The following is a 15,297-nucleotide window of genomic DNA, read 5'->3' as shown; positions in this document are numbered from 1 at the left end:
AATACATTTAAAATCTCTCTATTTTTTTAGCTGTCACGGTACAGCATTGTTTTTAATGAGCTATGGAAGTTGCCAGACTTCACATCCTTACAGGTCTGTTAACATGAATGTCTGAGGAGTTTCCTTGAACACCTTTCTTATTGTAATTGTACGCAAGTGAAAATGCACAGACACAGGCTCTGGTCTGATTCTGCTCTCTTAAACCAGTGTAAAGAAATCAGAATGTGACCTGTCTCCCCTCAAAGCATGTGTGTGGGGGAAAGGTCTGCTAGACTTCACGGCAGCGTGTGTTGTTTGATATTTTTCTACTATGTCACATTAGACTGAAACAGTTGCTTCTAGTGAGGTGGACCCTGTTTTGCTTGGCTGTTAATGAGTTCTGTAAAAGGTATGTCATTGTGTTATGGGTTATACCCATTTTCATCAGATCACAAGCAGTAAGTTTAAAGTGTAGAGTAGCATTGTAATTCCTATACAGGACTACTGTTCCCTTGCTTAATAGTAGCTTATTTCATCTCACAAACACTGAACTAGTTAAAAAAAATGAGGTTCTCCTTAGAGGATTTTTCTTGTGTGTAACATGCGAATACATAACCTGCCCCAAACGCAGCAGTCCTGTTAGCCATACAATTTAAAATAGTTTATGTAGAACAGTTCATAATAGCTGTGATAAGAAAAAAATAGTATTATCTGAAGCTTAATATTAATATAAACAATATAGAAAAAATACATATTTACATAATGCCAAAATACAATTATATACATTAATATCTATTACACTTAAATTATATATCTTTTAAAAAAATCACCAGACCAATAAATTATACACAGTCTCAACAGAAAGGTCTGGCACCTTTCTAGTGCATGAAATACATACATAAAAAACCCCAAACAAAACCCCTAGTTAACAAATGTGGTCACAAAAGCAGTTGTCTGTAACATTCTTAGTGCCTTGAATAAACAGCATCTGAAAGCAAGGAAAACTGAGATTAGAAAAAATAAAACAACCCAGGTGGCTTCATGTTCAGCTTTGCCAGCTGACTACAGTGCTCTGAAAGGTGGCTGTGCGGCAGCAGCGCTGGCTGGTGACTGATGTGACAGCTAAAGAGCAGAACCCACCTCTGCTTTTGCTAGCACTCCCAACTTGTGGAACCCCGGTTATTGCAGTCCTTGGCCTCCTCCAATCCTGCTCTACCTGTTGATGACAACTCTGATTTCTACAGGCTAGATCAAGAAAATTATTTTGATCTCTTATCATATAATGTCAATTCCCAGTGTCCAAATTTGAGGAGCTACCGAGTTCCTGCTGTCTGACTCTGAAAACTTCTACAGCCCTTAGGAATCAGCTCCAGCAGGACACACAGGCCACCTCTGCTTAGAGCTTCTCCAGACTGGTCCTCCGGCCATGAGAACAGGAGGTGAAGGGCAGTGCTGGTGCCAGGTTTGCTACTCCTGCAATTTGTATCCCCAAGGGACTGGATACAGGCTGGGGAAAAGAGCCTACACGGATGGAGAGTTGGGGGAGGAGGAAAGAGCACAGCCTTGGACACCTACATTATCCAGCCAAGGCAGATGGGAAGTCTCCTAAGGCCGCCTACACAGTCAACAGAAAATGAGGGTGATTCAGGAGAGAAACTGAACACCATCAATGACAGAAGAGCCCCGCGAGCCCAGCCAGTGGCCTCAGTGTGCTTAAAAGTGGATGATGTAAACACTGGTGAGGTAAAGGAGGAAGCCAATATCATGATAGGGAAGAGGTTCAGTTCCCCCAACAGCACAGGAATCATGGAGGTTCAGTTCCCCCAACAGCACAGGAATGTTGTGCATTCAACAAGTGTGAGACAGGGAGAGCATGAAGGTAAGGTAGGAGCAGGAAGAGACATTATAATGACTACTAATGGAGGAAATAAAGATGCAATTGCAAGAGTGACAAAAGCAGAGCAGTGAAGAAATGAAGGTCCAGGAAGAAAACAGATATCGATGGCAAAGGGATAGCACAATTTGCGCCCTCAATTACATTGTCAATGAGCTATTACATTTGAAATACTTTTACAATTTGATAAGCTTGCACCTACCTCTGTGATACTCTGGATTCACATTTTCATATATTGGAAACAAGGGATTTTCTTGTTCACTGCGAAGTTTCCTGGCTCTTAACACATCCCTCACACATTGATGTAGATACACATATTGACACTGCAAAGGAATTTTTTTTTAAGTCACTGGGAAATTCGGTAATTTAATTTTCTGTATTGTGAAAAATCATTACAGGCTAACTCCCTCACACAAAATCAAGGGTGGTGTTAAAAATGAAAATATACTTCGAGAATTAACCTCCTTTTCACACTAGTAATATAGTAAACTTTTGTGATCACCTGTTTTTAGAAATGCTACCAGTAAAATGTAAATGAACATAATACGTTTTGATGGATCATGTCATGAGTGAAAGCTCTATCAACTGTAAGGCATAATTTGACGTGATGCTGTGTTGGATAGCTACTACTTCTGAATGCTTTGGTATAAAGTACGTGTAACAGAATTAATATGTACAGGGAAGCACACAGGGGAGACAAACAATTTCCTGATTTTTTGTTCTGAAAAGAAATATTTTCCACAGAGTTTTATCACAATATATAACTATTTCATAGAACTTTGATGAACTCAAATTTTCTGGCAAAAGCAGTATTTTTTTGATCCAATGTAAATTATAAGATTGCTTCTGACTATGCAGCAAATGACAGACTGTCTTTTCTGAAGAGTGCCTTTCATAGAAGTGAGCTAAGAGGACATTCACAACCAAAGTAGGGAGGGTCAGCATGTTATTGACTATTTATCAAACTCCCTTGGTAGAACAGATTGTTAAATCCCCATGTTTTGCTACTCTTTGTGCTTTATGACATGGGTCATTATTGTTTTTTGCTCAGTGTAGCATGGTACCCCAAAATTAGGCCAAGCATCTTTATATATCAAGGTGTACCTTTTTAATATGACTTTATCTCAAAGATATAATTTTTCCAATAAGCACATGCTTTTTCTCCCCCCGCATCTTCTACTTGTTTTTCACAAGAGCTATTGCTCTGTGCATTTTTCTCAGTGCTCTGGCTCTGAGAAAGTGAGGATGCCTGCTGTTATGCACATACGGCTGCTGACTTCGTGGATTTATATATCAAGGTGTACCTTTTTAATATGACTTTATCTCAAAGATATAATTTTTCCAATAAGCACATGCTTTTTCTCCCCCCGCATCTTCTACTTGTTTTTCACAAGAGCTATTGCTCTGTGCATTTTTCTCAGTGCTCTGGCTCTGAGAAAGTGAGGATGCCTGCTGTTATGCACATATGGCTGCTGACTTCGTGGAGCAGAATCCTGCACCCCACCCACCAATTCAGTGGAACATTGGCCAGGGCATGGAGACTTCCTTTAGCAGAGACCATTTGGGACTGAAAAGGTGGACAGCTTCTCTGCCTGTGTTACAGCTGCTGTGCTGAGCCCTCTGCTTTTTGAGCTGATGGACCCAGTTTTCTGTTACTCCCCTGCATGTCTCCAGCTGCCTTCTCTTGTCTTAAACAGCTTTCAGCCAAGTCTGAAGCAGGGGCAGGTTTTGTAGCTGCTCTTTTACTGTGACTGCATAATGTCAAGCAGGATGGTGCTGTGACCTTTGGCTGGAGCGTCTCATTGCAAACAGTCTTATCTGCTGGCCTGTGCTCCCCAGTGGGATTTGGCTTCCACCACACTGACAGATGGGACCTAGCTTTTATCTCAACCCCCAAACAGATTGTGGAAGCCAAGCCATGAACGATAACACCAGGAACTAGGGTCTTCACACATATCAAACAGAGTTTGTAGAGCAGATCTTTTCTTCTCCTTCTCCCCACCTCCTTTACTTTTTCTTAAAAGATGCCTAAGAACTATTTCATAATTCACTGCTCATTGCAAACTTTGAATCATCATAAAACTGCAGGATAAATTTACTTCATGTTCTTGCAGGAGGATGAGAGATTGTATTGCTTGTGCTCCAAGCTACCTTGATGAAAGGCAGTTCCAAATCAGAAACCATATACAGATGCAACTGACAGTTCAGATTAGTAAGACGTGCTGAGAATACAGCAGCTCAGTGGCTGTGCACTGACACAGCTACATGGTCAGTCTACAGGCATGTTACAGCTCAAGTGCGGCAAGTATGCATGAGCTGCAAAAGCTTTCTGTCAACCTGTCTCTGGGATGCTGCTTGTGAATTCTTCCAGGGTCAGGACTGGTTACAACAGGGATCTGGGTAAGACTTGAGCCACTGCTGGTTTGGGGCAGAAGTGCATGTAGTGCTGGTAGTGGCATAGTGGGGTGCTTCTCACTATTGCTTAGATATTTTGCTTGGGTCTGGCTGCCTTTTGACTTAGATGTCATGTCAAGCTCATGCCAAAGGTGGGCTTTGTATCACACAACTTTAGTTGTCTATAAGCCTGGTGTCAAATTTAGGCTCTTGAGGTAGTTGTCTCTTTTTTCCAGCTAGGGAAAAAAAGCCACCCTCCTGAGACGCCTGTCTGCCTTTGCTGACTGTGGTTGATGGGAATGTAGAAGGTGAGATGGATCTGTCTCTGAGGATGCCGAGACCAAGCCGAGAATCTGCCTCCCCTCCAGCAGGAGGTCTTCTGTGATTAAGATAGCTCCAGGAAATCTCTCTTTTGCATTCCCAGTTGAGCCTCTCTTAAAACCCATATGTGACTTTTACATCTGTCAGGAAGTGCTGTCACTGATATTTTCATTTCCAAATTGCAACAAAGAGCTCCATTAGTATCAAGCTACAGGCAGACCCATCAAACTTGTTCTGATTCCTCTATTAACAGTCCACAGGGAAAATGTGAAGACTGCCTCCACAACTCGCCTTTATTAAATCAGCTCCTAAGTGTTTAGCTGCTATTAGTGTAAAGTGATTTTCTTGCAGTTTTAAAAGCACAGAAAGAAATCCCAAACACGTACTTTTTCTGCACTTCGAGAATAAATGTACTTGCTTTTGCATAGTATGTTAGGAGAATGCTGATCAACTTTCCAATACCATTAATGAAAATGACAGAGCAGCTCAATAAAAAATGAACTGCAAAGCCACAAGGTCACAGTGCTTAAGAGTTTTAAAATTATGTACGTCTAATTTTCTCTGCCCTCCATTCCTTTTCCCTATTATGTCGACCTATCTGTCTGGTTTAGACTTGTCTTCCAAACCCATCCCTGAAGGACCTATCTCTGCTCAAAGCTCATTTACTGGACACTGCACTAACACAACAACGTGCTGTTAAGTGTCTGCTGCGTAACACTGCTGGAGTGATTGTGGGCCAGTGCCAACAGGAGAAATCTATAGGAAGCATAGCTACCACTTGTTATGGTTTGGACCCGCTGTATGAGAGCCAATGGAAACAATCCTGAACTAGAAATTCTCACAGAGCTAAAATATATCTAACTAGTATTTCACAGTGGAGTAACTGTGAAGTGCTTTGAGAGCCTTTAAGATGAGAGACTGATTATTATATACTGCAGCTAGTGTTGCTGTATTGTAGGCTATCCAAAACTTACCTCTGTCTGAACCATGTAAACCCGGTGAAGCCTTAGATCATGTACTGCTGCATAAATGTCGACAGTGTCCTTTGAATCCAGCTGCTGCAGAATTCGGTCCAGTGCAATGAATGTGCCAGTCCTGCCAACACCAGCACTGGAAAAGAAAACAACCCAAAAGATTTAAAAGGAGATGGATCAAAGCATTCACTATCTTCATGTGGTACTTTTGTAAAGTTCAAATCTCCACGGTGAGAAGCTCATTGTTCAAATGGCATCTCTGGGACTTCAAACACTTTATAGTGGAATTTGTTTAGGAAGGAGGAAAGGATAGCGATGGTAGGGGTATCTCTGCTACTCCTGTACTGCTTTCTACTTTGGATCTCAGTCATTGAGATACACTGAGAGCTGCACCTGACTGTAACTTTTAAACCTCTTCTTTCCAGGGATGAACCAGTAGGCTTGATTCTAAAAGATAGGTTGGCTTGTGCCTTATGGAAGGGCAGAGTAAGGCAAAGTATCCCAGAGTGCCCAGTAGCTGAAATGCTGGGAGGTGGGGATTAGAGACAGGAGGCAGGGAAGAGGAAAGTTGACCTGCCAGTGATATAGTAGACATCTGACATGTTGCAGCACATGATGTACAGGCAGACACAGGTCGGGTCATGTAAGATACATGCCTCAGCCTATATGATGGGTGGACGTGTCAGATACTACGTTCAGGTAGTACCAGTGAGCATATGGCTTTATCAGAAGACACACACACAGCACCATGCTGCACGCTCTCTCTCACTCTGTAACCCTATATTCTGCTGCAGCTGGCCAGTGGATCACGGATCACACAGTCCAGTTTTGCCTTTTTTGTATATGTGTGTAGGGGTGGATCATGGAGCAGAGGAAAAACTGCAGCGTTGTGGCTGCCAGAGATAGCACAACAGCAGAAGAGCATGAGAAGGCAGTAAGGAGACGGAGTCTCAGTCAGAATGGGGGAAAGGATGGATCTGCCAGCTAGTCTCAACGTCCATATGTAGCCAGATTCACCCCTGGGTATATCTTACCTTTTCAGAACACCCCTTTGTGATGCAGACGTTGGGCCGCAACAGCAGCACAAGGCAATTTAAGAATGCAAAAGCTTATGAGCAGTGGCAGCTGCTGACACCTTTAGTGCTCTCCAGTGGTCCCACAGAGACACGGTGGTTCCCTGAGAATCATTTTTGGGGCATCTCCAGGGTGAAGTTGTGAGTGAGTGCATGTGCCTTGGGAATGCTGCTCTGATGTATCTGGAGACTTAAGCCCATCAGCTATCTGTCAGGTTCTGTGGCTGCCCATGACCTAACAGGGATGAATATTTGGGATCTTCCCAAGGGTATGCGCAAAGGCTCTGTGCCACTGACCTTCTGCTGCTGCACATACCTGCAGTGCACGATAGTTGGTCCTGTGTCTGGGGTCCTGTTGATATAATCCCTTACAGTTCTGACAAACTGGATCAGGGACTGGGTGGTCTCTGGCACACCATGATCTGGCCAGACAGTGTAGTGGAAGTGACGAATGAGCCTCGTTGAGTCAAGCTGCTCTTCCTGTTGGGATACAAAAATGTGGGTCATCAGAACAGACAAGAGAGGAGGGGACACACATAACATGCACCTTCAGAGCAAATGCTACAGCTGCCACCAGAGGTGAGATGGGCATGATGCAACTGTGCTACAGCAGAACAAAGCTTCCTAATTTAGCCTTGCAGGTGCTTTAGCCAATTATGCAAATGCTACAGCTGCCACCAGAGGTGAGATGGGCATGATGCAACTGTGCTACAGCAGAACAAAGCTTCCTAATTTAGCCTTGCAGGTGCTTTTAAGCCAATTATTTGAAAAAAAAAAAAGGTAAACGCAAACATACACTGCAGATTTTAAACTCTCGTATTGTCCATTCTGGGAGCACCGATTCAGACAGCATCTCAACGATCAGGTCTCCATAGTACAAGGAATCCTGGTCAAGGGGCCAGTAGTGATCACACTTCACCTGCAGGGACACATAAAAAGACAGATTTAGTGTCGGTAACAGCTGTAAACAATGCCTCCACCCAGCACTGGCAGAAGCAGACTTCAGACCTCCTGTGCCTGAGAATGAAGGAAGAATGGCAGCAGCTGAATTCAGAGATACCACCCCCTGCCATGTCAGCTCAACAAACAGGGCCTGGGATGGGAACGAGCTAGGATGGGGCTGGGAAGTGGAAGTTCTCATCATAGATGTTTGTGAGGGGGGGAATGCGAAGCACTTCACTGATGCCCTCTTCTGGATGCCACAACATTTTCTGCGCCAACTCTCAGAGCTCTGCTTGGATGACAGCTAGGTCTCCAGCGCCTGCTTCCCCACCTCTTGCCCAGACATGACAGTGGGGTCCCACTCAGAGCCAGTGAGGTGCAGGAGGAGACAGGTGGCTGCCTGTTCTGCATCTGCTTTCTCTATCTCCTCAAGAAAAAATGGTAAACTGAAAGGAAATATCCCCATATGTGCTACTAGATGATCACTACTTCAAGTTGGTTTAATCTTTTTACAGATGTAGTCCCTGTCTTACAAAGGGTGCAGGATGTGGTCATACTTGGGGAGGTGGATTGCTGAGACAGCTAAATAACCTGTCTATACTTGCACTCAGTAAGACTGTTAAGTGCGCAAGTGGTCTCTTTGCTTACTACATCAGGGCTTATGCATCAGAGAGAATTTCATGTATTTAATGACCAACATTTCCTCTCTAGAGCTTATGTTTAAAGTAGTAGTTGATTGGAATTGATGTGATAAGCAGGCATTTTTTGCTGGTGGTTGTCCTTCTGCATGCTTAAGGGGATTATATTAGTACTAGTGAGCAAAGTGCTGGATTAGAGACCAGAAGTACTGAGATCTGTTCCTAACTTTAGCCTTGACATGCTGCATGATCTTGGGATGGTCACTGCATGCTCACTTCACAGCCTTAATCTTTTTCCAGTCTTTAGATTATACCTCTTATCTCTTACTGTATATCTCCTTGACTGGGGCCTTTGGCATTAGTGTGATGCAAATAATAAGCATAAACTTTTAATAGATATTAAAACATTCATTGATAATAAAGAAGAGTCACTGCTCACCCGGCCCTTCTCAACACATTGGGTTACCATGACAATATTATGAACATTTTGTTCCCATGCCATCTTCCAGAACTCATCTTTGGTACCAGGCAAAGGGCCCTGAGTCGCTATGTATTCCCTGCGGAAATTATTGCCCTGCAAGTAAAGAGAACTCCATCAGTTTCCATAAAGGCAGGAAAAAAAAGATCTTCTAGCAACTGTACAAGCCATGGGGTTGCAGCCAGGGCTCTGCAGCAACAACGCCCTTGCTGGGACAATAGCTTTGAGAGCTAAATTGTTGCCTTGGACCTGGAAGCAGAAGGCTGGCTGGAGCAGAGAGAAGGAAGAGACTGCGGCAGTATATCTAAATACTGTTCCTTTTGCGGCAGTCTAAGCTTTTCATTGTTCTATTGTGTCCAGCACAGTCTCAAGAAATTTTGGAACTACTAGGGGTTTTTGTTTTATTTACTGTTTTTAATAAATTAGCTGAGTTCTGGCTTGAAATCTGGATTGCTAAAGCCACTGCTATTATCAATCACAACTCTTTGGCAAAGGGCATTATTGTAATCTCAGCCAGTTTCACCATCCTGAAAGGTGCCAACACTGTCAGGATGAGCTACAGCTCCACAATGAGGATGCCACCTGCAGTGATAGCTAGAGTTGTTGTGGACGCTGTATAAAATCAGTGACCTTTAAAAATGTGTCCTTGGCCAATTAGACTTGCTATCTTACATAACTATAGCAATCCAAGAAAGTGTCCTTAAGTGCTGGCTAAATCACAGCTAACTTAATGGCAGTCAGACATAGCCTTTCAGCACACCCGCAAAATGAGTACTCAGACTTCTAGCTCAAGTGAATAAATGAAGGGGGAGGGGAGCCTTAAGCATCCAGCTTTATATTCAGTTTTAGATGAAGGACAAATTACCACTGGAGGGAGGACTGTAAAATACCATCCTTGAGTCACTTACTGGTATGTAGCTTGCATTAATGTAGTCTGAGCAAGGGTCATCGTCCACATTGGAAAGCTTTACTCTTGATGTATCATCTAGGAAGAAATTGATTACAAGAGGCTTATGGCTAGGTCTTGATTTTCAGTCCCTCTCCCATCTACAGAAATGCATTTGTGAAAGGACTGGCAGCATTATTACAAGGATTTTATATGGAGGGCTAATTTAGAGGAATAACTGCTTGTATTTGTACTGCCTCTTTCATCCACAAGTGCTGTGGAGTGTTCCAAAGACTAGGAGATGGATGGGTGAGAAGGAAGCAGTGAATATCCAAAAATTCCTCTGCTGAGTTGCACAGGATTTGTTATGGCAACAGAAAAGCCACAACAGCATTGTCCTTTGATCCTGACAGCAGTGTGCTGTACTGGAGAGCAGTGCCCAGTGCTGCCATTGAAAGAGCAGTAGGGCTTCAGTGGCCTGCACAGCTTCAGAGCTAATGTATGCAGCCAGGCTAACCATCTTCCCTGGGGCCAGTGGCATCTCCAGTACTACAGAGAGGTACAGAGTGCCTAAGCCACCAGGTCACTGATTTGTGAGATAATGCCATGTTAGATCTCAGTCAGGCATTGTTTCTTGTAAATCGCAGGCATGCTCCCCAGCCCGGCACAGCAGAACACAGGAGATGGTGTGAGGCTGTGCTCCAAGCATATACCACATCCAGCAGCAGGGCAGCATGTGGAGCAGTGAGTCATGTGGTGTTCCTCCTCGATGCACAGCATGTGTTACCTCCAAAACTGGCTGATAGGAGATTAAAGGGGGAAACTCTCAATGACAGGTCTTGCCCCAGGAGAACAGGGCTAACCTCACATGTGTGTCTTACCATGCAGAACCACACTAGCTCTACAGTGTACAGTAGGTTTGCTGTGTCCTCTGAAGAAGAAAGATTTGGCAAGGTTGTCAAAAAGCACTAAATGGATTACACCCTATATGTAAACAACCCTACTGTTATTTCTACTATCCTTGTTATCAGCAGTGACTGAATGCCCATAATAGCTGGAGCTTTTTCTCTTCAGACTAAATGCTAGTCATTACATCTCTAGTGTGAAATGAAATTACTGGTCTGTGTGAAACCACTCAGGGCCATACATCATCTGCCTCCAAGCACCAGAACCTGAGCTGGCAGAGGTATTTCATCTCTGACAGGAAGGAGGGAAGGGATTGGCTGCACTCTCTTTTCCATTAGGCTTGCTGAAAAAAGTGAAAAATAGATGTTGTGATGTAATATTACACAACCAAACCTAAAACTCACAGGGCAATATATTATTGTATCGATTCTTCCCTCTGTTCTCTGGCAGAAGTGCTATGTCACATGTCTGGTTTCGACCCACATCTTTTAAGTCCTGCAAAAAAAAGTAGGAATAAAATGTGAGGTGAAAATAATTAAAGGACATGACAACACAGGGGGACACAGTGCTTATCAGCTCGCAAAGGCCATGGACAGAGGATGGGTGGTTTTTAAAAGAACAAACTGAAATTAAATAGCTAATCATACTGGTTTAAAGCAAGCACGTGGCTGGCAGGTGCTCTCCATGCTTTATCACACAGATGTGCCACACAAATGAATGCTCCTGACCTCAGCCAGATCGGTATCAGGCAGAGGCTGCCAACCAGAAGATGCTATGCCAAACGAAGAGCTGGTTTCTGCATTAGGACAAGTGGAGTTCAGGTGAGACTCAAACTTATTTGGATTTGTGTGAATATGACAAACAAATGCAGGCCTTTCTAATGCATTAACCCATCGAGTCAGCCAGCCCACCCCTTCATAAAGCAAAGTCCTTTGCTTAGATTAGGATCCCACCTCATACTCCTTGGACAGGAGGTAGTTGGAGTCTGCTTGAAGTTTGGTGAAGTGTGCTTCAAAATGACTGACTTTGATCGGACTAAAATATTCAACAGGAGGAAGAAAATCACAGGATGAATCACAGTCATAATTTATCCAGTTGGCTATCAAGAAGCTTTTTTAGGTACTAATTTTTTCTTTTTACCTGGAAGTTTTCCGGTTCCTAGAAATGATTTCAAAAAGAAAAAGAAACACTTCATCAGTGAGTGACCAGATGTGACTGTTCATCCATGATGCCATATTAAAATAGTGCTCTTAGAAACAAAACTTTTGATTTTACCCTTTTTGCCCCAAGTTCAAATGGACTGACAGCGGCCTGTCCCTGCGAATGCTCAGCCTTGCTGTAGGTCTTTCGTGGCCATTGCTGGAATAAAAAGGAAGGTATTCTGTTTTACTGTTATGTTCTGATACTGGTAAGAGCTACCAATAACTTACACCATTAAATTGGAAAAACAGAATTTGAGAAAGTCTGTTTTGATTTGTGGCTCTGATCATGTGACATTGCTCTTAGCTGTGGCACAGTTTTCTTGTATTTTAGTTTGGTAATACTGATGCAGAGTGTATGCATGTGCACAGGCAATAAGACTTTTTTCTTGCTCTGAAACACTCACAGCCCAGCCTATCCTCAAGGAGGGTGTCCTATGTTAAGACGGGCCCTAAACTGGTTGATTCTCTGCATGCAGAGAGGAACATGTAGGTAGATTTTCATACTCTGCAGACCAGGCCTCTAAGAGATGCCAGGTTCATAGCAGGAGTAAGTGGCAGCGCCACAGTGGGCTTTGGGAAAGCCACAGAAGTGGTACTGACTCCATACGGTTAGTGTTGCCTTTCATCCTTTCACTGCCATCTCCTCCTTCAACACACCTCCCTTAGAGAACGCTTTCTCTTTACATATGATAAGGGAAAACCATATCAGTACTTGCAGTCCTGCTGGCTATATAACTCACAACAAGAAACCACACTCTATCTGAAGTTTATCTACACTAAAAAATGCAATGAGATGTGCAAGGTGGAAAACACATCAATCTGCACTCTATTCATGCTCTACGTGTCACTATGTACTGAGACGGTTAGGAGTGCACAAGCCTATACATGCCAAAGCAGACTTTATTTACTATTGCTAGTGATTTATGCCTCTTTTTTTTGGATGGCATATAGAGGAATACACTGAATTTGTTCATAGAGCCTGAGAATAGCATTGCTAAAGGGTAAACCCATTCTGACTAAAAGCTGTGACTAGTCAGAAAACAGGATTTTTTCAATGTGAAATTCTGGCATCTGAAAAGCAAATTCAAAACAAAATAGACCTAATCTTGTATCAGTAAAAGAACCGAATTTCAGATTTTCAGAGTTTCCCATGTAATGGAAATGTTGATTTTTTTTTAATTTCAGAAACGACAAGGAATTTCATATCAATAATGTTATATCTCTTTCAGTCGTGCAAAATGGTTTAAATGGACAAAGCTTTTTTCAAATTTGAGACAGAGCATTTCGCAAAACATATTTAAAATTCACTATTCAGTAAAAGAACCGAATTTCAGATTTTCAGAGTTTCCCATGTAATGGAAATGTTGATTTTTTTTTAATTTCAGAAACGACAAGGAATTTCATATCAATAATGTTATATCTCTTTCAGTCGTGCAAAATGGTTTAAATGGACAAAGCTTTTTTCAAATTTGAGACAGAGCATTTCGCAAAACATATTTAAAATTCACTATTTAAGATTCATCTATTATGTGAAATACACAACTATAATCGACAAAAAAATGAGAAGTAAAGTTTGAACTAATCTTTTGGACACTGAGGTAATGTCACACCTTAAGATTTTCGAACTGAAATGACAGAAGTCTAAATGAACAGTTTTAAGAGCTTCCCATCTACAATGCAGATGAAATTAATTTGAAACATTTCATTTTTGACAAAAGACATTCAGTTTGAACCACTTTTTCAGAAATATTCAGACTCCTACTGAAAACTAAAAGTTACAAGGATGCTCTACAAGATAATTCTGACTAACATCAGTGGTATTTGAATCAAGAATATATAGATCTCTTAATATGTAAGTCATTAGTTCTATACTTAGTGTGTACAGATGTTGGGGGACATAGATTTTATCTGTTGAATAGTTCAGTGCATTCCTCCAATTTTACAGTTACGCTTTAAATATTGCATTGCTTAAATGAATATAATTTGACCTGACTTCAATAACAGAGACTGATAAAGGAACTCAACTTACCTAACTTTTTGTCTGCAGACAAATAAAGCAGTAACAGCCACTAACATCACAATCAGAAACAAGCCAGCACTCACACCTTCAATAACTCCAAACAGAGGCTCTAGAAACAAAACAGTGTATTTATATATCTTGAGGAAAAGATATGAAGAATCAAAGAATCAGTAACTTTCAGGGGATACGTTATTATCAGCTAAAGAAAATGGTTAAATACAAGGAAATGTAAGGCATTTAAACACTTAGGTAAAACCCGGCCTTGATTTTCTGTCCTTATTTTTTCCAAACATTACGCAAAATCTTTCACTCCCAACCACAGTAAAAGAAAGCACAGCCCCATTATATGGGAGTTTGTTCTCTTGCACTTTGAAGTTTTCTTGGTGATAGCTTCACTGAGTGTTCATCCTTTCCTCTACTGTCAGCAGCTCCATCAAGCAGTCCTCTGAATTTTCAAACTAAGGCTGGATAAGCCATGGCTCCAGCCTTATTTCAGAGCAGCCTTCAGGACCTGCACAACAATCTGTTTTTGTTCCACTCCTTGCAAGTAGTTCTAGATACCAGAGTGTTCTAAGGCAAAATACATAATCACGTGCTACAGTCATTGAAAAACAAGCCTGAAACTAACCTGCCTCTGTAATGATTGGTAAAGAGAAGAAGGTGTCTGCAAAGAGCGGTTTAGGGAGTTCCTTTGGGTCTTCACTGAAGAGCTGGGTAAAGGCCCGTATGCTGATCCTAAGAAAACAGTACTGTTACAGTTAGAGCTCATCAGATATTCAGAACCAACAGCAGAAAAGTAAGAAGTAATTTGCCCCTTAGAGGTAACTAAAACCTTTCCACTGACCACAGACAGTTCTTAATGCAGGCACCTGAGTTGAATACTACAGCTGGGAGAGCCCAGCTAGTACAGATGGAGGGCTCTGAGGTACACTGGCAGAGGTAACAGATGGGGCTCTGGCTGCTGGCACGCGCAGCCTGACCATGCCTGAAGGCAGGATTAGCAGAAGCTGCAGTGGGGAGAGGACTCAGAAATGCTTCTCAGTGGGGAGATATTTTCCCTCCACATGGCTGGACGGAGCTGTGCTAGTGGAGAAATGTTCACTCCTCTTCGTTCTCCTGGTAACGTGGGTATTTCCCAGACTGAATTTTTGGGAAATGTGCCCTAATGAGAGCAGACTGTGGTAGGGTAGCACTGTCTTGATGATGATGAAGAAGCTGAAGAGGCATGATGTGCACTGCCTGGCACATGCCTTCTGTCCATGTGGCTGTCCAGTGAGCAGCTTGCAGACCTGTTGGGAAAGTGTTTGCCCGCAGGAGGGGCGTGACTGAGCTGCACTGGAGTTCAAGTTTGGTCTCACAGCCTGCGTAACTGCTGAGCCTGGTCCTGGCACTCATCCTCTTCCACACCCTACAGCTAACCCAGGCCTAGCTCTGGAGCCTGGGAATGGTGCCACAGGTTAGAATAACCTCCAGGTTTTTCTAGCCTGTTCCAAAGAACTGGTGTGGGGTAGTGGTGCCAAACAGACTGAGTGAAGCATCCTTGCCTTCTCCTGTTAAGTACTCTTCTGAGTTACCTGATGGTCTTAAGTC

At 42.6% G+C, this 15,297-nt stretch overlaps 1 protein-coding gene across 1 annotated transcript in view; it reads right to left on the bottom strand.

Moving 5' to 3' along the window:
- Window positions 1-695: 695 nt before the first annotated feature.
- PTPRB (protein tyrosine phosphatase, receptor type B) overlaps window positions 696-15,297 on the bottom strand; it is a 62,811-nt gene continuing 48,209 nt past the window's right edge. The window contains exons 22-34 of the mRNA XM_009273214.2: window positions 14,336-14,442; window positions 13,717-13,816; window positions 11,761-11,844; window positions 11,626-11,643; window positions 11,439-11,520; window positions 10,890-10,980; window positions 9,602-9,678; window positions 8,655-8,789; window positions 7,432-7,554; window positions 6,952-7,115; window positions 5,563-5,698; window positions 2,076-2,196; window positions 696-967 (exon numbers count right to left, since the gene is read on the bottom strand). Of these exons, the coding sequence (XP_009271489.1) occupies window positions 945-967; window positions 2,076-2,196; window positions 5,563-5,698; window positions 6,952-7,115; window positions 7,432-7,554; window positions 8,655-8,789; window positions 9,602-9,678; window positions 10,890-10,980; window positions 11,439-11,520; window positions 11,626-11,643; window positions 11,761-11,844; window positions 13,717-13,816; window positions 14,336-14,442 (1,261 nt within the window). The 3' untranslated portion in view covers window positions 696-944. The remainder of the gene's footprint in view (window positions 968-2,075; window positions 2,197-5,562; window positions 5,699-6,951; window positions 7,116-7,431; window positions 7,555-8,654; window positions 8,790-9,601; window positions 9,679-10,889; window positions 10,981-11,438; window positions 11,521-11,625; window positions 11,644-11,760; window positions 11,845-13,716; window positions 13,817-14,335; window positions 14,443-15,297) is intronic.

This window comes from Aptenodytes forsteri, unplaced genomic scaffold (genome assembly GCF_000699145.1).
Source record: "Aptenodytes forsteri isolate BGI_AS27 unplaced genomic scaffold, ASM69914v1 Scaffold366, whole genome shotgun sequence".
Classification (NCBI taxonomy): Eukaryota; Metazoa; Chordata; class Aves; order Sphenisciformes; family Spheniscidae; genus Aptenodytes; species Aptenodytes forsteri.
Note: the sequence above shows the minus strand (reverse complement) of the source record. Positions and strands in the feature narration are given on the sequence as shown.